Consider the following 23,780-nt stretch of genomic DNA (forward strand, 5'->3'; position numbering starts at 1 on the left):
TGCTTAATATTAAAAAGTTCTTAAATTTACGATGAGAATGCTCAAACTATGGATATGACCACCAAAAATTAAAGTCTTACTAGATAAGAATTAAAATTGAAAAAATATAAAATAAATAACTAGTATAAGTAATTTTATTAACTAAAATTAAAAGTCAAATTTTGTATCTTGAAACTAAAAGAGATTTTTTTATTGCATGTAATACAAAAAATAAATATAAAAAAACTTAATAGATTTGAAATATAATAATCAAGGAACTTATATATTAATATTTTATACTAATCAAAGTTACAACATAAAGTCAAATATGATATTATTTTGATTACAGGTAAAATATTAATTAAAAATTTCTTAGTAGGGAAGAGACTGTATAAAGAAAACAATAGATATAATGTGAGAATATATCAAATTAATTTATAAAATAAAATAAATAATTGAATAATATTTCAAAATATTATTTATAGATTTAAATAATAAAATAGTTTCGAGTAAGAGGATAAAAGCGTAAAATATATTAAATTTCAAGAATAAAAAATAATACTTATCGATAATTATTAAAAGGATAATAAGCAAAATATTAAGTCAATTAGTAAGCCGAAAAACTCACATGAAAGTATAATAATATTAAATAATAAATAATTTAATAATTATAAGCAAAGAACTAAAAAAATTGTGTAAAATTTAAAAGAATAAGACTTATTTAAGCTTTAGACAAAAAAATAAACTAATACTGAGAATTTTATTAAAATAATATAATTTAATATGTTTAAACGAGATAAATTGCCACATGACATAGTTAGTAATTTTTAATATTGATAACGAAACGAAATTCAAGTACTAAAATTAACCTATTAGATTATATAAATATAGAAAAAGAAAACAGGTTATCCAATATGAGATTTGCTAAATGGTTTCATGTCTTTCTTCTTAATTAATATCTAATAATTATTTATAAATTTTATCTAGAAGGTTTATATTTTAAAGTTATTTATACATAATTCAAATAATCCAAATCACAATTCGATATGATTTGTGCCTGCGCATCGCGCGGGTACTAATACTAGTTACATGTAGTACACATCAATTAATTACCCCACATACCTATTTAATTAATGGATAATAACTACCTAATAAATATGTCCCCTTAATTAAAGGAAGCTATATATATAATGCAAATTCACTGAAAATCTTTCTCTATCCGTTTCAAACTTGGACCAAAATTAAAGAATAAAAAAGGATTAACCATTAAATATTTTTCTTACTATGGGCACCTTTGTTGTTAAAGGAAGTTTATCTTCTTCTATACAATATAAAAAAAATACAGTAAACTAATCAGTGTATACTACTCCTATAGTCCTATTAAAGAATGCTAATATTTCAAGTAAAATAATATATACACAATAAATATAAATAAAAGTATGTTTGATTTGGCTATTACATTCTAAATTAGAATATTATGATATGTTTGGTTTGAATACTATATTCCAAATTAGAATATTATGGTATACTTGATTTGAATATTGTATTCCAAATTAAAATATTGTGATATATTTGAATTTGAATATTGTATTCTTTATTAGAATATAATGGTATGTTGGTTTGAATAATATATTCTTCATTAATCAATTGTAATTTGGTATGCTTGGTTTGGATAATGTATCATACATTAAAATATTTTCGTATGTTTGGTTTGAATATTGTATTATATTAGAAAATTGTGGTCTGTTTGGTTTGAATATTGTATTCAAAATTAGAATATTGTAGCATGGTTGATTTGAATATTATAATTTTAATTGGAATATTGTGGTGTATTGGTTTGAATAGTATATTCTAATATTTCTGTAGTTTAGATATTTTATCACAATAAAATATTTTTACCGTATTTTAACTTTTCTTTTGATTACATAGATGTAAGAGAAAAACAAAAAAGATGAAATACTTCATTTAACAAATAAGTGATAAAGAGGAATTGTCTTGTACAAAATAAATATTTTATTTTCACATTCTTCCTCCTTTTGCACCCAAAGGTCATAGGAAAGGTTTCGAGAGTTGTTTATTTGGAATATGTAATTCAGATGTTTGGTGGAAATGTATAATCCTAATTGTCGGGGATGATGGAGTGTTTTAAGGGATTTATATATACCGCGTAGATTAACCAATATGAAACGGAGGGAGTAGGTCCTTGCATTGACTAGATATGGGCCCCAAATCCACGTCACCTAAATACCAAATTGTTTTTAAAAAAGAAAAGAAAAAGAAAAACAGCAAATCAAGCATCCTCATCACCTACTGCAAAAACTTTTTCAAAATTCAAACAATCTCTTTTCCTTTATTCTTTCTTCTTCCTCGATCCAATCACATTATACAGCATAAAAGCGTAGCCATGTCATGGTTGGCTCGTTCCATAGCCAACACTCTCCGTCTTGACGACGACGACGACGTAGATGAGGAAGAATTCAAACACAATTACCAAAACGACGTCGTAACACGTGCTGCCAACTCATCCACTACTTCTCACGCCGTTGACGAAGAAGACTCCTCTACTTACGAAGAAATCGATTTGGAAGATCGATCCAATAATTATAATAACGATCAAAATTCCGGTGATGATAATGATAATCATAACCGCGGTGTTAAGGAAGATTTATCTGAATTCACAGAAACCCTAACGCGCCAACTATGGGGCGTCGCTTCGTTTCTCGCTCCTCCTCCACCTCCTCCTTTACCGCCTCGAAATTCGGATTTATTCGATTCGGATCGGAACCGGATTGAAGAATCTGGATCAATTGTTGGATCCGAGGACGAAGAGGCGGAATATGTTGGAGAAGGAGCTGGTTATTTTGAGAATTCGGATGGTGAAGTGGAGGAAAGCGAAGGTGATGCTGTAGGCGTGACGGAGGAAGTTTTAGCCTTTGCTACGAATATAGCTCATCATCCAGAGACTTGGTTGGATTTTCCGTTAGCGGATGAAGAGGAATTTGATGGTTTGTATATCGTCCTTTCTGATTATATTGGTGTATTGGAGTTTTGCTAAAGATATTGTGGTTTGGCTAAAATGTCATTTGATTGTTTAGTTTTTTGGCTACGATGAAGTTCCTATTGCTAATTTATGTGGGCAACGAAATTTATGGCCTAGTGTAGACAAGTTAGTTTCACTGATTGAGAAGAATATGGGCAAGTAGTGTCGAGTATAGAAAACTTTTAGTTTGGAAGTATGGAACTTTATGTGGTAAACTTGAACTTCTAGACACACTTGATAAGTGCATTGCTGTTTGCAAGAGTTTGTGGTTTGTTCTAATGAGGACTGGTCTAAAATCCAATCACGAAATTCAGCGAGGTGCCTAGAAATGTTTATAGTTTAGTTGTGTTAGAGGAAGTAAAAAAAAAAAATTGAGAACTTGCAGGTGTTAAAGTGAAGCCTGAATTTTGTCTTTGTTCAAGTAAATTAAACCATTAGCTCTTACTCATTTGGATCAGTGAGAAAGCTTAGCCAAGGATATTTTTTGGAACAGTTTTAACTAGAACCTAGAACTTTTAGCTTTTAAAGTTACATATGACTCAAGTTATGCCATCTTGTACCTATATGCGAAGTTCCTGTTGTGTTGTGAGTAGGCTGTTTTGGTCCTTGCTTTTCCCTAAGATTTTGTCTACGATGACTCTATGAGTCTAATTAATACCTTGAACTATACATATGTCTCTGAGTTGATTATTCCTGTCTCTGATTCTAAACACTTTATGTGAGATAATAGTTAAAACGAAATTGTTTGCTTTTCTTTCTCTAATTAACAGGAGAAGATTAGAAATTCTTATGTTTGTAGTAAATATAGAGAACATACAGTATATTTCATTTTTAATGTTGTATAATTTTGGCCCGAGAGGAATTTAGAGGAGGAACATGATCAGTGAGGTTTCATTGACCCAACATCTTTAGGATTGAAGCATAATTGTTGTTGTTGTTGTTGTAGGAGAAAGTACCCTGTGACTTAATCCCCACAAGATCTCTGCTCACCCCTGTAACCCCCACCCACCCACCCACCCAAACAACAACAACAACAGAAAAAGAATGTGAGGGGAGGGGGGGAACTAAAATAGGAGTCCCCTTCCTCCTCCTTCCCTGACCAGCTTTCCCTGAGAATACTTGGAACTCTTGAAGTTATGCTACAAGCAAACAAAGAAAGTACAGAGATAGATGAAACAAAAGTCCCAAGTACAGCAGTGGCAGGGTTCTTGGGATTGATAGCTTGTTTGGACAAGCTTCTTTTTGGCCAAAAGTGCTTTTTTTTGGCCAAAAACACTTTTGGCCAAAAATTGACGTGTTTGGCCAAACTTTTGGAAGGAAAAAAAGTGCTTTTGAGGAGAAGCAGAAGCAGTTTTGGAGAAGCAGAAAAAAGTAGCTTCTCTCCAAAAGCACTTTTTTGAGAAGCACTTTTGAGAAAAATACACTTAGAAGCTGATTTTTGCAGCTTGGCCAAACGGGCTATGAGTCTCATGGAAAAAGCATGAAGTGTGTGGTCTGAATAAAGTGCAAATTTCTGCAGCAGAGATTCTCCCTTAGGCTTTAGCACATTATGAAGTCATCATATCTTTCAATATCTAATTGTAGCTTCCAGCATCATATTTAGATTTGCAGAATTGACTTTCTTAATCTACATTTGCATTTGTAGAGACTTTCTTTATCCGACCTCTGCTGGTAACTTACATAAACATCTATCCAGCTAGAAGAGCAATAATTGCACTCAATTTAAGTCCACCCTGATTTACTTAAAGCAATTTTTGCATTTGAAGTTAGTTCTTGCAATAAACCTCCAGCACCAGGTTTCTAGAAAGGGAGTAAACAGGAAGAGAGTGAGCACAATGAACAAAGGGAGGAGAAGAACAGAGCAAGACGAAAATCTGAGCATTACCTCTGTTTTTTGTGCTGTCTGGAGAGATGATTGCTGTCACACACACTGAGTGTGTGTGTGTGTGTGTGTGGAGAGAGAGAGAGAGAGAGAGAGAGAGAGAGAGAGAGAGAGAGACTTCTCTGCTGCATTTTATGGTGTCAACATAAGAAAAAGAATAAAAGAAGAGATGAAAGCAAAAGACGTGGAAAGAAAATAAACCTATAAATCATTTAAATAAGAACAAGTTTTGTCCCAAATGAAGGCAATGTTCAGTGCATAGTGGGTGTTCTTAATGAAAATTTACATCTGGATGGTACTCAAATTGGTTCAGCATTTTCATGAAGAAGGCTTGGATGAATTTTTATATTTGAGTTAAGAAGAAATAGGACACTTTAGTAGTTGGAAAAAAAGGTCTCGTATCAAATTCATTATATAAAGCTGTAAAGCATGTTGATCTGTCACATTGAATATTGTAGACTTTAACATTTAAAGGAAGATGTCATTTTTATGGTGGACTAGAATAGGAAGTAGGTCAACCAAAATGGTGAACGTGTGAGTAACAATCTTTTTCCTTTGTGATATACATCGCGTGAGTAACTGTTTAATTGGAAGCAAAAGTTGCAAGTAATTGAAACAACAGAACTCGCATGTTGTATCCAAGATTACAAGTCTGCAGCATGGTTTGAGGTCTACTCTTTATATTCTATCCTTTAATATCATTGGATGAAGGGTTGGCCTTTTAAATGACGTCTTAAAGAGCATATAGCAGTCCTTAAGTTGATTACTCAATTTTTTGAAAGAATAAAAACATTAATGAAGTAAAATGTTATGCCTTTGGTTGGACAGAGTTTTTAATTCACTTCCTATGATCAAGTTGTCAAGATCACTGCCTTTAGTAGATAGTTTCTTACCTTCATTTGTTCCTAGGTATCCAATAGCACACAGTTTAACTATTAAACTTCTGACTTGTGCAGTGTATAAGTATTTTTGGAACAAAATGTAAAGGTGATAATTTAAAACTTATTCCTAAATATTACTTAAAAGTTTAAAGTTGTATGGTTAAATGAACTTATGTTTCCAGTTTTGTGAACATCATGTAGAATGTTGCTCCCTCCATTCCAATTTATATGACATTCTTTCTATTTGGGACCTCTTAAAGTTTTTGATGACATTCTACTAGTAATATATTATATACAACTTTTATAACTTTAAATTCATCTAACTCTTTAAGTTTTAATACTTTGATATGATGTTTTATCTATCAGACTAAATCTTTATTACTCTGATATTTTATTCAAATTATAATATAATATACAAGACAGATTTTTGATATGGAATATACAAGACAAATTAACATCTTAAACTCCATATCCAATCAATATTGTCAATTAAAATATGATGAGGAAGGAGTTGTTAGGATACATGTCAATTACTTAAATTTTTGAATGTCATTATTGGTGTGTTGCATCAGTAATTGGGACACGGGGAATACTTGGTAATCATGTAGCAAAAAAAGACAACTTTTTAAAGCATCTGTTTTATAATAATATTCAGGTAATGTTGAGGATGATCGGATCTTGAGGTCCTGATTTACTTTAGTTATCTTTCAAGCACAATAACTGAGTTTCTCTCCTTTGTTTAGATTTTGAGCTCTCTGATGCCCAACTGAAGCATGGATATGCAGTTGAACGTCTGACGCCGAGGCTGGCTGCGCTCAGAATTGAACTTTGCCCTGCTCATATGAGTGAGGGTTACTTTTGGATGGTCTATTTTATTCTTCTTTACTCAAGACTGAACAAGCATGACACTGAGCTTTTGTCTACACCTCAGGTTTGTTAATATCATGCTGCCTGTTTACAGCATTATCATTGCATTGAGTAACAAATTTGATGGGAACTCAGCTAGCCCTCTCTCTTACCTTTATTATTCTTGTATATTTGGCGTTCTAAAAAAACAGCTTTTGGAATTGGAATCCTGAAGACGATTTTCTTTTCTTGGGGAGGGAGGGAACTAAATTGTTCATCTGGAGAGCAGTTCCAGAGATACAACTTATACATACTTGACTTTTTACATGAGCTGTCTATGTGCACTAACTTTGATGTTTTCATTTCCTTAGCTTGTGGAAGCGAGGGCTATATGGATGCAAGAGCTGCAAAAGAAAACAAAGCCAGAGTCAGATTGGTTTGGGATAGATACATTTCACGCAAAGGAGAGCACGTATTCACCTCGTGGCGACTTTGAATCAAACTCATCTGAAGATGCTCACTCTAGATATGCTATGCTCCAAAGAACATTCACTTTTGAACCCCCAACCTGCCATACTAGTTCTGACACTGAAACTGAGAAGCACTCAATTGAAAATACTGAGATCCAGTTTATTGACAAGGCAGTTATTGAAGAGGATCCTCCAAGCAAAATAATTGAAAAGGAGGTGTTAGCTGGTCCATCCTTTAAACCACCGATGTTTGATTATGACGAGCATGAGGATGACTGGCTGAAAGACAACTCTGAGTTAGAGGGTTATTCGGGCAGTGCTATTGTGAATGGGGAGGATGTTTCGTTTAGTGATCTCGAAGATGATACTGATTACATAATGCCCATAAAACGCAAATCAGTGTCAATAGATTATAACACAGCACTTAATACGTCGTGAGTTTATCTTCAGCTACCTGGAGATTCTTATTTATCTTAGGTGAACCCACCTGCATGCCGACCTCTGAGTAATCTGGACTCCTAGCAAAAAATGCTAACTCTCAATGTCTCCATGGTTCAGGCTTGTTAGACTGCATCTTAACCTGTTCTGGCTTGCAGAAGTCAGCACTTCATGAATTGTGTATCAATAGTCCAATCTCCGCTTCTCATGGTTGTTGTGGGTCTCACTTTTTGAGGTTGGTCATCCCAGATTCTCATTGTCTGAACCTCACAGAAAACCGATAGCAAGTTGCTTGCACAGTATAGAGTAAGGCAATAAGCAGCATACATTTTATCCATCTCCATTCTTTTTTGTGTTTTGAGGTCAAAGTTTAATCGTGACCTAGGGAGGGCATGGTTGCTATCTCAAAACTGTGTGTGTATTTGTACATATACATGAATGTCATATGCAGCTTTGACATTGCCCAGTAACATGGCAATAGATATAGTGGGTGTCATATAATGAAGCGTGACATCTCTCCCCTGTGAAATGAATACTTTTGTTATTGCATATTGAAACATTTCCCTGTTTGGCTTGTTCATCTTTCCTGTCTTCTTGAAATGCATCTATTACAGCTGCAGATAGCCGGGCATGCTATTTACTACATAGGCCTGCCGTTCTTTCTCTAAAGGAGGGTATATTGTGAGTGATAAGAAGGAATTGCTAAATGCAAAATTGGAACTTTTCTCATGCCTCTTTTGCTTATCTATTTAATCCCTGAAAATTGGCAAAGATATAAGACGCATTATGCTTTTCATTATACTGAATGTTCTCATCGAAAGTTCCTGGGTGATTTTTTACTTTTACCACTAATTATGAAGGTCTTATGAGTGTGATACAGAGAATCATCAACCAGCACAGCTATGGCAAGTATACAAACAATCGTCAACCAGCACATCCGTGGCAAATTTAAAGTGAATCAAGCATACAAGAATGGGAAACAACAAAGATAAAAAAAAGCACGGAGCCAACTCTTTTGCTTCAGTTTGTTCAGTAGTTCGAAAAGTAATTACACCTTTATCGAACTCTTAGCTCTTTTCTGATCAAAATCAAATATAAGATGGACCTCTTTTCAAAATTTTTAATGTAAAAATAGCACGGTATAGCCAATTTTCGGGTTGGTCATTCAAAAATAGCCAGCGTTTACCAAGTCAATGAAAAATAGCCATTATTTTGCTGCAACAGAGACCGGTCCAGCATAATATACTGGAGTTCGGTGCACCCGTGTATGAACTCCAGCATATTATGCTGGACCGATATTTGCTGGCTCCAGTATAATATACTGGAGACTGGAGCACCGGTGCTCCAAACTCCAGTATATTATGCTGGACCGGTATACTTGCTGGAACTCCAGTATATTATGCTGGAGTTCTAGTGTACTTATGCTGGAACTCCATCATATTATGCTGGAGTTCCAGCATACTTATCCTAGAACTCCAACATCTAGAACTCCAGTATAATATGCTGGAGTTCAAGTATACTTATGCTGGAACTCTAGCATAATATACTGGCGTATTTTCCGGGTTTTGAACAGTATTTTCACTTAGATTTATCTTTACATAAAAAGTGGCTAAATTTTGATTACTTTTGAAACTGGGCTATTTTTGAACGACCAGTTGTAAATCTAGCTATTTTTGAATTTCTTCCATTTTTTATTCCTGCGGTACTATGAGAACCAAAAAGATTTGTTGTTCCGTTTCTAATTAGACATGCGCTAATTGGATTTCATATGCATAGATTTTTCTAAAATTTTAAAGTTGATATGCTTTTTGTTTTCTGTCCGGTGTTTGGTACAAGTTTTGGTTTTCGATTAATTCAGGTTGGTACAGAAAAGTCTCACTTTGGGCAGTAAACAAGGAAATATATACAAAATGAGTCAAACGTAGGGCTGCTCGGTGGGCCGGGCCTGAACCGGACCGGACCGGGCCCGCGGTCCTAACGGGCCTGGTGGGCCGGTCCTGGGTGGGCCGGTCTTGGTGGTCCTGCTGAGCCCGTCACGTGCTGGTCTTCAAGGTTGAGCCCACGAGCCCGGGACCGTTTAGCCCGGGACCGGCAGGCGGGCCTGGGCCGGTCCTGGCGGGCTCAACGGCTATTTTTTTTTTAAAAAAAAAATTAAAATTCTCCAACGGCCATATTTAAAATCTAGCCGTTTGGGCTGAAAATATGACCGTTTTTAAGTTTAAAAAATGGCCATTTGGCCCCCAAACTTTATTTTAACCCCAAACTTTATATAATTACACTTTTCCCCATTTCTCAACTATAAATACCCCCTCATTCTTTCATTTTTATTCACCAATTCATCAATATCTCTCAATCTCTCTCAATCTCTCTACTACAATTACTTAATTTATTGTTGAAATTTCGTGAAAAATTGTGAAGTTGTTGAATTGAAGTTTTCAAGTGTTCAACGATTTTCAAATTTCAAGAAGTTGTTCGACAATCCGGTAAACTCGTTTCAACTCTTACGTTTTTAGAATATATTTTTGTGTGGTTTAGTTTGGAAAAATCAGTATTGTTTAGAGATTGGATCCGCTCGGAAAGAAGAAACTTTGGAATTGCAGAAGCACAACCGGCGATAGATGAAGCTTATGAAGAAATGATAGCGGAACTTGCGGAGGATTCGGCTTCGCCCGGAAGTGGTGATGAACAAGCTTCTTTTCCACCACCACCAACGCAACCTCCTCCGAACCTTGAAGGATTTATGAGATTTGTTAGAGATAATACATAGAATAATATGTAACTTGTTTTTTGGCACATCTTCCTTAGTTTTTTTCCTTCTAATGGTGGTATTAGTACCTTGTTGTGCTCATTCCATTGGGGGAAGGATGACTAAGAAAGATATGCCATTTTTTGGTAATAAAATTTATTGCTTCTACCCATGAGCTTCTTTTCGCAATATTTCTTTGTCTATACTTAGAATTATTTATAAGCTACAATATATACATAATATACAATATATATACTACAAGAAAATATATAAGAGAATATATATACATAAGATACAATATAATATACTACAAGAAAATATATTATGCGAAAATATATACATAATATACAATATATATATACTACAAGACAATATATTATGCGAATATATATACATAATATACAATATATATACTACAAGAAAATATATTATGCGAATATATATACATAAGATACAATATATATACTACAAGAAAATATATAAGAGAATATATATACATAAGATACAATATAATATACTACAAGAAAATATATTATGCTACAATATATACATAATATACAATATATATACTACAAGAAAATATATTATGCGAACATATATACATAAGATACAATATATATACTACAAGAAAATATATTATGCGAAAATATATACATAATATACAATATATATACTACAAGAAAATATATTATGCGAACATATATACATAAGATACAATATATATACATAAGATACAATATATTATGCGAATATATATACATAAGATACAATATATATACTACAAGAAAATATATAAGAGAATATATATACATAAGATACAATATAATATACTACAAGAAAATATATTATGCATGACAATTTAGTGTTTTACTATTGTTTTGTTATTTTCTTTTTCGTCAAGCACTTTAATAATTAGATATACATATATACTACATATATATTTTTAATATAGCCATGATACTACAAGAAATTGTCTTAAAAAAAAACAAAAAACAAAAGGCCCGCGAAGCCCACGAGCCCGGCCCGTTAAGCACAGGACCATGTGGGCTTAGGCCCGTCACGGACCGGTTCCACCCATTGAGCCCACGAAGACTGGGACCGCCAGGCCCGGAATCGCCAGAGCCCAGGACCACGAAGCCCGGGACCGCGAGGCCCGAGCCCAGGACAAAATACAGCATTAGTCAAACGTGCCATTCTCACTGTAAAAGGTACTGTACTTCACTTACACATTAAAAAAGTTTGTTGCACTTCACTTTTTGAAAGTCAAAACAATATTTTACTTTTTAGATGTATTTTGGGATGAAAAGAAATTTACGGGAACAAAATGTGAAATTTGTTATAAAATAAAAGCAATTTAGTAAAACATGAACAAGAAATAAAAGCAATTTAGTAAAACATGAACAAAAAATAAAGATAGAGAAAAGAAAGAGATTTTCTTCTTCAATTGTGTGTATTTTCCTATCTATTACAAGACCTTTATATAGGCATAAAAAGTGAAGAAAATATGTCATGGAATATGTCATTGAACATACAAAATATGTCATTGAATATGTCATTAAGCATTTGAGATGAAAATCATGGAAGAAGAGCAGACATCCACCATCAGAGGCGGATCCAAGATTTAAATTATATGGGTTCAGTTTTAATATTTTTAACATTGAACCCATTATAATATGGGTTCATATCTACTATTTTTGCAATTTTAGTGAATTTTTACATACAAATCTTGACTCCGCATCGAAAGTTATGGGTTCAGTTGAACCCATAAGTTATACACTACATCCGCCTCTGTCCACCATAATGTGATATTTATCACAACACTCCCCCTTGGATGTCCATAGATAATGTGCCTCGTTAAAATCTTACTAAGAAAAAACCCTGTAGGGAAAAAATCTTAGTAAGGGAAAAAGAGTACACATATTTGTAATATGTTTTATTTGCTGCCTCGTTAAAAACCTTACCAGTAAAACCCAGTGGGACAAAACCTAGGCTAAGGGAAAAAAAGTACAGCGCGTATTTTACTCCCCCTCATGAAAACATCACTTTATTTCCCGAAAACGACGCATTCCAATCTTCTGTCTCAACTTCTCAAATGTTGAGGTTGGTAATGTCTTAGTGAACAGATCAGACAAATTTTCACATGAACGAATCTGTTGAACATTAATTTCACCATTTTGTTGAAGATCATGCGTATAAAAGAACTTTGGTGAAATGTGCTTTGTTCTGTCTCCTTTGATGTATCCTCCTTTCAGTTGAGCAATACATGCATCATTGTCTTCATATAGTGTAGTTGGATTATCTGTTTTCATAAGAAAACCACACATTTCCTGAATATGCTGAGTCATTGATCTCAACCAAACACATTCCCGACTAGCCTCATGAATGACTATTATCTCAGCATGATTTGAAGATGTGGCAACTATTGTTTGTTTCATTGAATGACATGATATAGCAGTACCTCCATATGTAAATAAATAACCTGTTTGAGATCGGGCTTTATGTGGATCAGACAAATAACCTGCATCGGCATAGCCAATCATTTTTTACTTGAATTCATTAGAATAAAACAATCCCGTATCTATGGTTCCCCGAAGATATCTAAATATATGCTTAACACCATTCCAATGTCTTCTTGTTGAAGAGGAGCTGGATCTTGCTAATAAGCTCACTGCAAAAGCAATATCTGGTCGAATATTGTTGGCAAGATACATAAGTGCCCCAATTGCACTAAGATATGGAGTTTCATCACTAACGAGCTCTTCATCATTTTCTTGAGGCCGAAATGAATTTTTATTTATGTCAAGCGATCTCACAACCATTGCGATACTCAATGGATGTGCATTATCCATGTAAAATCGCTTTAAAACCTTTTCAGTGTATGTTGATTGATTGACAGAAAATCCATTTGGTACATGCTCAATTTGGAGGCCAAGACAAAATTTGTCTTACCAAGATCTTTCATTTCAAATTCTTTCTTCAAACACTCTAAAGCCTTTGGAAGCTCTTTCGAAGTGTCAATGATATTCAAGTCATCAACATACATAACTATGATGACAAATTCAGATCCAGACCTCTTAATAAAGACACAAGGGCAAATAGGGTCATTTTTGTATCCTTCATTTAGCAAATACTCGCTAAGGCGATTGTACCACATCCTTCCTGATTGCTTCAATTCGTATAAGGATTTCTGAAGCTTTATTGAACAAGTTTCTCTTGAACTTTTATGTGCTTCAGGAACTTTAAATCCTTCAGGGATTTTCATAAAAATTTCATTGTCCAGTGAGCCATATAAGTAGGCTGTGACAACATCCATCAACCGCATATCAAGTTTTTCATGGACTGCCAGATTTATTAGATACTGAAGGTAATTGCATCTACCACAGGAGAATATGTCTCCATATAATCAATGTCAGGCCTTTGCGAAAATCCTTGTGCCACAAGTCGTGCTTTATATCTTACGACTTCACCTTTCTCATTTCGTTTACGCACAAAAATCCATTTGTAACCCACTGGCTTGACACCTTCAGGCGTTCGGACTATTAGTTTGAAAACTTCACGTTTTTTGAGTGAAGCCAATTCCTGCCTGGATAGCGTCTTTCCATTTTGGCCAATCATTTCTTTGTCTACATTCATTGACAGATTTTGGTTCAAGATCCTCATCTTGTTGCATTATTTCAACAACAACATTATATGCAAAATTATTGTTAACAACAACGTTATTTCGGTTCCACCTTTTCCCGTAGAGACATAACTTATTGATATCTCTTCATTTTCATCATTTCAGGTACTAGAACCTCCTGTGAGGTCTTATCAATTGTTATGTTATGATCAACTTGATCATTTGCTCCTTTCTTTTTTCGGAGATTCTTATCCTTGGAACCAATTGGTCTACCACGTTTAAGGCGTGACCTAGACTCAATTGCACCATCATACTGTCCAGCTGGGACATCAACTCGAATTGTAGCATTTACAGCTGGAATATGCGATTTAGTAACTTGTGGAAGGTTAGTAAATGCATCTGGCAATTGATTTGCAAAGTTTTGCATATAAATGATCTTTTGAACTTCTTGTTCACATTGATTTGTGCGAGGATCTAAATGAGATAGAGATAATACGTTCCAATCTATCTCTTTTTCTAGTTGTTTATTTTTGCCCCCTAATGTTGAAAAAACTGATCTATCAAAATGACAATCAACAAATCTGGCTATAAATAAATCTCCTGTCATAGGCTCCAAATATTTAATAATAGAAGGAGATTCATAACCAACATATACACCCAACCTTCTTTGGGGACCCATCTTTGTGTGTTTTGGTGGAGCAACTGGAACACATACTGCACATCCAAAAATTCTTAGATCGGAAATATTTGTCTTCTGACCAAAAGCCAATTGTAATGGGGAGACTTTATCATAACTGGTTGGCCTGCTGCTGCATGCAAAACAGCATGTCCCCACACTGAAAGGGGAAGTTTTGTCCTCATTAGCAATGGTCTAGCTATTAGTTGGAGGCGCTTAATCAATGATTCTGCTAGACCATTTTGAGTATGAACATGAGCAACCGGATGCTCAAATTTTATTCCAGTGGCTATACAATAGTCAATAAAGACCTGAGATGTAAATTCACCAATATTATCAAGACGAATTGTCTTAATTGCATAATTTGGAAATTGTGCTATTAACCTTATTATTTGGGCCAACAATCTAGCAAATGCCATATTACGAGTTGACAATAAGCACACATGTGACCATCTTGTAGATGCGTCTATCAAGACTATAAAATATTTGAATGGTCCACATGGAGGGTGTATAGGCCCACATATATCACCTTGTATACGTTTCAGAAATACAGGGGATTCAATCCCAACTTTAGCTGATGTTGGTTTAATAACCAATTTTCCTTGAGAACAAGCAGCACATGAGAATTCCTTAAATTGAAGAATCTTCTTGTTCTTCAATGTGTGCCCATTTGAATTCTCTATTATTTTGCGCATCATGTTAGAACCGAGATGACCCAACCGGTCATGCCAAATGATAAAATCATTAGAAGTAGTAAACCTTTTGTTTACTATGACATGTGATTCAACCACACCAATGTTTGTGTGGTACAATCCAGAAGAAAATACGGGTAATTTTTCGTGCACATATCTTTTACCCGCTTTTATTGTAGTAACATAAAGGTATTCAACCTTTCATTCGTTTGATGTCTCAACATGGTAGCCATTTTGGCGAATAGCTTTGAAACTTAACAAGTTTCTCTGAGACTTACTACAATACAATGCATTATCAATAGTTAATATCGTTCCTCCGGGTAATAATAAGGCCGCTCTTCCAGAGCCCTCAATCAATTTGTACTACCGGATATTGTATTAACATAGGCCTTTTTCATAACCAAAATAAGAAAAAAAAATTATTTTCTCTTAATATTGTGTGAGTTGTAGCACTATCCAAAAGACATAAATCTTCATTACTCATCTTGGATCCAATTGAAGATTGAGGAATTTTAATTTCTTCATAAAAAAATACATCATGAGAAATACGGAAACAACTAACATCACCAACGACAACATAAGACAACTTAAGTACTACTTGAAAAAAAAAAAACTTCAGACGAGACAAAAACACCGAAAATAAAAATAACAACATAATTGCATTCCCCAGTAAAATGATCAAACATTAGTTTTGATCTCCAAAGAAGTCTTCAACTTCCAAATGAGTAATATCATCGAGGCCTTGAAAATCATCATCATTCAATGCAAGATTTGCCTCGGCATTGTCATCATTTTTGTTTGAAGGCCCTGCCTCAAAATTATTTTTAAAGGACAAATGTGACTCCATTGGAGCATTAACAGAAGATGCTCTAACATTATTTGCCTTTCTTTTAAAGGAGTTTTGATAAAGCCTGACAAAATGCTCAGGTGCACGACATTCAATTTTCCAATGACCTTTCATGCCACAACGGTGGTAGTTACCGCTTTTGCCTCGTGAAGGATTGTTTTGAGAACTTATATTATTTTCTCGTTTGCCATGACCACCACGATGACGACTATTATATCATCTCTTACCATTTCCATGCCCACGTACATTCATATGGCCATTATTATTATTCTGTCTTTCTCCAGACTTATCACGTCTAGCTGTCATATTCGCTTCAGGAAGCGGAGCTGACCCTGTGGGACGGACTTCGTGATTTTTCAGCAAAAGGGTATTATGTTGCTCAGCCACCAGAAGGCATGAGATCAATTCAGAATACTTTTTAAAACCCCTTTCACGGTATTGCTGCCGTAATACCATATTTGAGGCATGAAAAGTCGTAAGAGTCTTTTCTAGTAAATCCTCATCATTTATAACTTCCCCACATAATTTCAACTGGGAAGTTATTCGAAATACATCAGAGTTATACTCACCTACGGTCTTAAAATCTTGCAATTGTAAGTGCATCCACTCATATCGAGCTCTTGGCAATACCGTAGCCTTAAGGTGATGGCCAATCCACAATTCAAGTGGATCTTTCACTGTTAAATATTCAACCTTCAAACCTTCATCCAAATGATGACAAAGGAAAATCATGGTCTTCGCTTTGTCCTGGCTTGATGCCTCATTACCATGAGTAATGGTGTTACCAAAGCCTTTAGCAGCTAAGTGAATCTCAGCATCGAGAACCCATGATAGATAGTTCTTTCCAGAAATATCAAGTGCCACAAACTCAAGCTTTGACAAGTTCGACATAGTGAAGACTATCAAAGAAGATAAATAATTAAAAATTATTCGGATAATAGCGTAAAGAAACGATTACACTAAACTCTTCTGATTCTATATGATATTTAGGTGAAAAATACCAATCCAAAATGAATGATAATGGTATATTCGTCTATACTTCTGTTGTTCCCAATGTACTGGATAATGAAATTTTATTAGCTCCTCTTAGCTATGAGAATATTACTAGGAATATTTACTATAACGTCATGAGATTCATGATTGTTTCTATTTCCCATTGTGTTAGAAAGATTATTTCTATTTTTCAAAAAATGTACACTTTTATTCATCGATCTTTGTCAGTACTATATTCATGAGTAAAAGAAAAAATGATGTTCAAGTTTATATTATGATGAAACATCACAAGAAAAATAAATAAATAAAGGAACCAGTATTCATTTGGCGGAATATACTTATATGTATATCTGAAAAAAAAAAACTAAAGAATTATTAGGCTTGATAATTTTGACAGTAAATCATAGATATACCTCGTAAGAAGTGGAGTTCAACCTTGAGGTTAGAGACTTCGTGCTGATAACGTATTATAAAATAAAAGCAATTTAGTAAAACATGAACAAGAAATAAAAAACAATTTAGTAAAACATGAACAAAAATAAAGATAGAGAAAAGGAAGAGATTTTCTTCTTTAATTGTGTGTATTTTTCTATCTATTACAAAGCCTTTATATAAGCATAAAAAGTGAAGAAAATATGTCATGGAATATGTCATTTAACATACAAAATATGTCATTGAATATATTATTAAGTATTTGAGATGAAAAGCATGGAAGATGAATAGACAACCACCGATATTCATCAAAACAGAATTTCATTAATATCTCCAACTGCCTACTAATAGCTAAAAAAGTAGCCTTTAGAAAGTAGGTGGTTTCTTCCAATGCTCTTTGAGTTTCAGGTACAATCACCATCTGGCCAATATCAATTGCTTTTTCAATTCCAATTTTGGAGCTGAAACTTTTATTTGATATCTTTTTTGCTAGTTCGCCTTCGGCTAATTTCTGTATCACTTGGTGAGGTTGTTGGAGTTCATTGATTCTTTAGCTTTTTGTTAGGTTATCGAAAGACTTATTAACTAAATTCTAGTACGTCAACCAAAATTCAATTTTTACGTCCAAATATTAGATTCAAAATATCTGCATCCACTAATATCATGTTATTCTTAACCACACTTCCTCACCAAAACATTATAAATAGAGCCTGGAAAAAGTAATGTGTATACAAACCTTATTCTAAGAAGGCATAAATTGTTTCTGGTAGATCCTCGGAAATAGGGTCTACTGAAAATTTAGATTAAATTTAATTAATTTAAATTTAAATTAATCTTAAATTTTAAATTTCTTTTTAAGTGCTAATTCTAAGGGCTAATAATCTTCTTTTTCACTTCAATTTCAGTCCTTTGAAATCTTTTATAACAGGTGAAATGCAGCTCAAAAATAAAAAATTCTATCACGTGGCAATTTATTTTATCATATTTTTTTCTTTTTATGTGATTTAGTTGTAAAATATCCAAGAGATCCTGAATCCATTATGTCATTTACAAAAGTTTGCTTATGAATTAAAAGAACAAACCAGAATCGAAGCCATAGATTAGGACGACATCAAAGTCACGTGATCGCACGTGCAAATATGGCCGGCGGGTAGTTAAATTTTAAAAAGACACTGCTCCTGTGGATATTCCACATCCCGAAAATCCAAACAAAGTTTCCTTCATTTTCCTCTGAAATTCTCTCTTTCCCTTTTACCAAATCAATTTTTAATTTCCACTCAATTTCTCTTCATCTTTTCATTATATATTATTTTTTCTGGACAGAATTAAATTTCAAATAAGTTTCTTACAAACAAACAAAAATAGCCCACTCAGCATTGCCTGGTCATCCAAACAAGCCACTCCCTTTCTCCCAATTCCCTTTCTGCATAAACGTCACAGGTTCGTTTCCTTAACGACCCTTCAATTTTTTTTCAGCAAATTAATTGAAAATTTATTGTTTACATTATTACTGTTCATCTATTGGCCCTTAATTTTTCAATTGTGTCAGAAAACAGAGACGAAACCCTAGGTACCTCGGTCTTTGAAATTCATGCCCATATCCATATTTTCGATTGTTGGTACCTCTGAAGTTTCAGTCTTTCCCTGTTGGGTTTCTTCAATTTGAGCTCTAGGGTTTTGTTTAAGTTTTCTTGAAAATTTCAACTGTGTAAAAAAAACAATTTTTCTTGGGTTTCTGAGCTAGTGATTGAAGTTTATTAGTGGGGATTTTTTAGGTATTATAAAGATTCAATCTTTAGATGGATCTTGAGTTGGTGAAGAAAAGTTGGACCTATGCTCAAAAGAAGAGGAAATGGATAATTCTGCTTGGATTAGTTGGGTTTTCTAGTTATGGTGCATATAAAGTATATAACATGCCCTCTGTGGTAAAGAAAAGGAAAAGGGTTATGAAGCTGTTGGGAGCTTTTATCACAATGGCTGAAATGGTATCTGATTCTTCTGAAGCAATTGGTGTTGTGTCCAAGGATTTAAAGGAGTTTTTGCAGTCTGATTCTGATGAAATTCCAAGGAGTTTGAGACAGTTGTCTAAAATTGCAAGATCTGAGGAGTTTAGTAATTCTGTTATTAGAGTTTCTCAGGCTTTAACAGTTGGGATTTTGAGGGGATATGGGAATGAAAGTAAGGGTGAGATTGAGGAGGTTGGTAGTTCAAGTCTTGCTGATAAGGTCATGGATAGAATGATGAGTACTGCTGGTACTGGGTTTGTTTCTGTTGTTGTTGGTAGCTTTGCTAGGAATTTGGTTTTGGGTTTCTATTCGGACAGTCGGTCGGAGGAGGGGTTGAATGGGAATTACCAATCTGGGGTCTCAAATGTGAAGTCAAATTCATCAGAAGTGCCAATATGGGTGGATATGGTTTGTAGTGATAGATGTAAAGTAATGATAGCTGATTGTATCCAGACATTTGTGAGCACTGCTGTTGCTGTTTATCTTGATAAAACGATGCATATAAATGTGTATGATGATATGTTTTCTGGGTTGACCAATCCGAAGCATCAAGCTAATGTGAAAGACTTTCTAGTTTCCCTTTGTAACGGGGCTGTTGAGACGCTGGTGAAGACGTCTCATCAAGTGTTGACAGCTTCTAGATCCGATTCTGATTTGAGTTCGAACTCTGCTTGTTCTATTGTTGATCAAAGTGAATATTTAACTCAAGCAAATGAAAAGGCTTTTGAGCAAGTGCCTACAAGAAAAATTAAAGATACGAGTCAACCAATAGATCTACAAAGTAATGGATGGCTGACTAATGTGTCATCAACATTGGCGGTTCCAAGCAATAGGAGGTTTGTGCTTGACGTGACTGGCAGAGTGACATTTGAAACCGTTAGATCCATTGTCGAGTTTTTCACTCGGAAGCTATCAGAGAGCTTGAAAAGAAGTGTTAATGTTGCTCATGGAGAAGTTGTGGAGAGAGGGCTGGATATCGTCAGTTACATCAGTGCTAAATCTTCTGTAATTCTTACAATATGCCTTGCGTTATTTCTACATATCCTTAGCAGCACTCAAACTTTATTGCCTGCCTAAAAGTTATTGATCTCCTTTGATCTAATGTATTAGAAGCTTATATGTTCTATAGTCTGGGAAAGATGTATATGCATTTGTTATACCTATAATTGAAAGGGCAGTTTATTCACAATTTGCCCTTTATGCTGTCGAATTTTGTAGGGAAGATTCCTTTATCTTCCAGATGCACATGTTAGCTTGATATTGGAAGTATTTGATCTTCATTATCGGTTCAAATAATGCAAAATTGGAGATAAATGCTCATGTTACTCTCAACTTTCTACTATTTTACAGTTTATATGTGAATGATTTATGCGGACAGTATCTTGGATAGTACAATCTGGTCAATATATTTCGCTGTTGTGCTTATAGTACTATTTTGTGAAAAACTGAACTTGTTAGTCATTATTGTTGGCACTTAAAACTACAAATTAACTATCCTTTTCAAATTCAAAAGGAGAATGATGATGGTTGGCATTCTTGTTCTTGGTCTCAAGATTTCTTTTCCTTCCTTTTGCTTTTCTTTGGGAAGGGCGCTCACTGCTCAGTGTAAGTTTATAGTGTTGAGGATTGCAAATATCGTTTTGCATGGATGACTTTAATCTCTCATTATTGTTTTACTCTGCTTGTCATGATACCCTTCATTCTTTTCTACTTTATTACTATCATGAAAGCTACACTTTTTAACCTTTAAATCTAAAAGATATCTTGTATCTGCATCAAGTCCGTCTACAATCTGGTCTCCTAATAAGCATTTTGGATTGTGATATTTTCAAACATATGAAAAACCATTTCTTCCTTCATTTAGACAAGGAACTGGTGAACGCTCTTCTCTTATTGATGTAATTATTTCGTTTGATCACAATCAGGGAAGAATATTGTTATATATGACTTTCATGTTGTAGTTTAAACTTTACCGCTCTCTAGTCTTTGGTCTTTATACAGTTATGAGTTCTACCATTTCCCTTAACTTACTAATTTGAACTGAATGTTGTCGTTGAGATGTTTGGTATAATATTTTCTCCATAGCTGAAATTGGTAAAAGTCAAACACCCTGTTCACTGTGATTTTGTTGGACATGACATGGTTGTGGTAACTCATCTTCATTTAGTTTCTTTATTGCTGTTGTCGCCGTTTATTCTCTCTCTCTCTCTCTCTCTCTCTCTCTCTCTCTCTCTCTCTCTTGTTGTCCATCAGGAAACTAAATGGAGTTGATCTAATGGGCAATCATTCAGTACTATGTGAATTCATATCAGATGAGATTCTGTGGGCTCTTATAGAAGAAAAAACAGAAGAAGATTTTAAACTGTTCATTGGTTTACCAAACGGACCGGAGCATAGCAGAATGAACCAACGTAAGTTTTATTGCCCCAGTAAGACTGATGCTCTTTTTCTTGTGGTCACGTTCCAATACAACATCAGTTACAGCATCTGGTGCTCCTTATCAAGCTTGAAAGTAATGCCCTCGCCTGCATTACCAAGTTCCTTGCGCTGTTGATAGTGGTAACATGAAGTTCCATGTTTTTTTTCCTCAGTGTTTAGTATATTCCATGTACTTTGAATATGCTGGACGCATCTTCTCTCTATGTTTATTTTGAGAACTCAGAAACGAAGATAATGTTAATATAGTTAAGTGTATGGGAAGGAGAACAAATGAAGTCTTTCCCACTATCTGAGTGGTGAAATTGAACATCTAGCTGCAAAACTAAGAAAGAGATCTCATTGCTTTTCTCTTCATGGCATTTTTTATGTTTCACTATGAGTAATAAGATTAATGGCATTTAAAGTAGCTTATAAAGGGTTTGAACTACTCTACCTATCGTCCTAAAGTTTTGGGGGATGCTCAAATTCTTTCACAATGTATTATCATATCATGAAACAACAACAACAAAGGGTACATACCAGTAACAATATTTTTATGCGCATTTACACAACTAGTTTCAATCGACTCTAATTTTGCGGGGACTTGTTTCACTGTTTTGTTTTTGAAGCATCCTCATACGTTGTTTGTCAATTGGCTTAGAATATTTTCTGCAGCGACAAAAGATGAAACTTGACATCTCCCTTAGCAGAGAGTAATCTTATAAGCGAATTAACCCTTCGGGGACATCCGATAAAATTGGGATGACATCTGCGCAAGGATGACCAATACAAACCTTATTGGACTTGGCGCAAGGATAACCACGTACAAATCGAGAAATGACCCAAATTATTTTGAGTTTCAATAATAATCCTTATAACCGAATACCAGTTAATATGCTGCATTTGACTTCTTTGTTGATCCTTATCCTGAGAAGAGGATGAGGTGATAGGGAAGTGAACATAATATTATTAAAAAAAAAAAACATTATTTCCAAGCACAAACCTGTCGAATAAAAAGACTAAAACTGATGCGTACAGCTACTTTCCCTTTCCTAGACTATGAAATTAACCAGCTCAAGTATGAAAAGAATGTGAACAACAAGATGTTTAAATTCCTTTAACGACCATCCTCTTTGACCCGAGACTCTGGTCTTTTCAAAGTCTTAGATTGAGAATCTTTGGTGTTCCTTTGTCTAACAAGGTACTTTCTTTAAATTCTAAGTCTACATTGATAGAATCTGGAATTTATGAGGGATATGTTTTCTCCGGAGCAAATTATGTCCATATAGATTGTTTTTGTATGACCTATAGATTGCGGGTTCGAGCCGTGAAATCAATCATTAATGTTTGTATTAGGGTAAGTTGTCTATATCAATACCCCTTTAGGGTGCTATCCTTTCTTGATCCCTGCGTGAGCACGGAATACTTTGTGCACCGGGCTGCTCCGGCAGATAGGTGTGTCAATGGTTCGGTTCGGACGATTATTTTATAAAATTTGTACCATACCATTTTTTCGGTTATTCTATTATGTATAACCAAAATTAGACTTTTCGAAACCGTCCCAATCATGTTGGTTTCTCTTCGGTATCGGTACGGTTCGGTATTTTTTTAAATATCATGTAAAATTCACTAGTAGAAGTAGAATGCAATAACATACGTTTTTATAGGATTTAGCAAAACTCATCTAGACATTTTTACTGTTTAAAGGGTGATGAATAAAAAAAAAAGATGGCTAGAATATAGATCCATCAACTATTCTACAACAACGTAAAAGAAAACAAAGACAAAGAAAATATAAATCACACGAGTTGAAAG

At 34.3% G+C, this 23,780-nt stretch overlaps 3 protein-coding genes across 3 annotated transcripts; 2 read left to right on the forward strand and 1 right to left on the reverse strand.

Annotated features, from left to right (window-relative positions):
• The first annotated feature begins 2,260 nt into the window (after positions 1 to 2,260).
• LOC107791927 (uncharacterized) lies at positions 2,261 to 8,116 on the forward strand. Its single transcript, XM_016614078.2, has 3 exons — positions 2,261 to 2,984; positions 6,526 to 6,713; positions 7,000 to 8,116. Exons 1-3 carry the CDS (start codon positions 2,384 to 2,386, stop codon positions 7,534 to 7,536), a joined length of 1,326 nt encoding a protein of 441 aa, XP_016469564.2. The 5' UTR covers positions 2,261 to 2,383; the 3' UTR covers positions 7,537 to 8,116.
• A 7,838-nt stretch (positions 8,117 to 15,954) lies between these two features.
• Positions 15,955 to 17,007, reverse strand: LOC107804743 (uncharacterized). Its single transcript, XM_075232011.1, has 2 exons — positions 16,344 to 17,007; positions 15,955 to 16,076 (listed from the first exon to the last, which is right to left on the reverse strand). Exons 1-2 carry the CDS (start codon positions 17,005 to 17,007, stop codon positions 15,955 to 15,957), a joined length of 786 nt encoding a protein of 261 aa, XP_075088112.1.
• A 1,725-nt stretch (positions 17,008 to 18,732) lies between these two features.
• LOC107804745 (protein PHLOEM PROTEIN 2-LIKE A10) lies at positions 18,733 to 20,864 on the forward strand. The gene is made up of 2 exons (XM_016628672.2): positions 18,733 to 18,981; positions 19,317 to 20,864. Exon 2 carries the CDS (start codon positions 19,341 to 19,343, stop codon positions 20,622 to 20,624), a length of 1,284 nt encoding a protein of 427 aa, XP_016484158.1. The 5' UTR covers positions 18,733 to 18,981; positions 19,317 to 19,340; the 3' UTR covers positions 20,625 to 20,864.
• The last annotated feature ends 2,916 nt before the right edge of the window (positions 20,865 to 23,780 follow it).

Source organism: Nicotiana tabacum, chromosome 16 (assembly GCF_000715075.1).
Source record: "Nicotiana tabacum cultivar K326 chromosome 16, ASM71507v2, whole genome shotgun sequence".
NCBI classification, from domain to species: Eukaryota; Viridiplantae; Streptophyta; class Magnoliopsida; order Solanales; family Solanaceae; genus Nicotiana; species Nicotiana tabacum.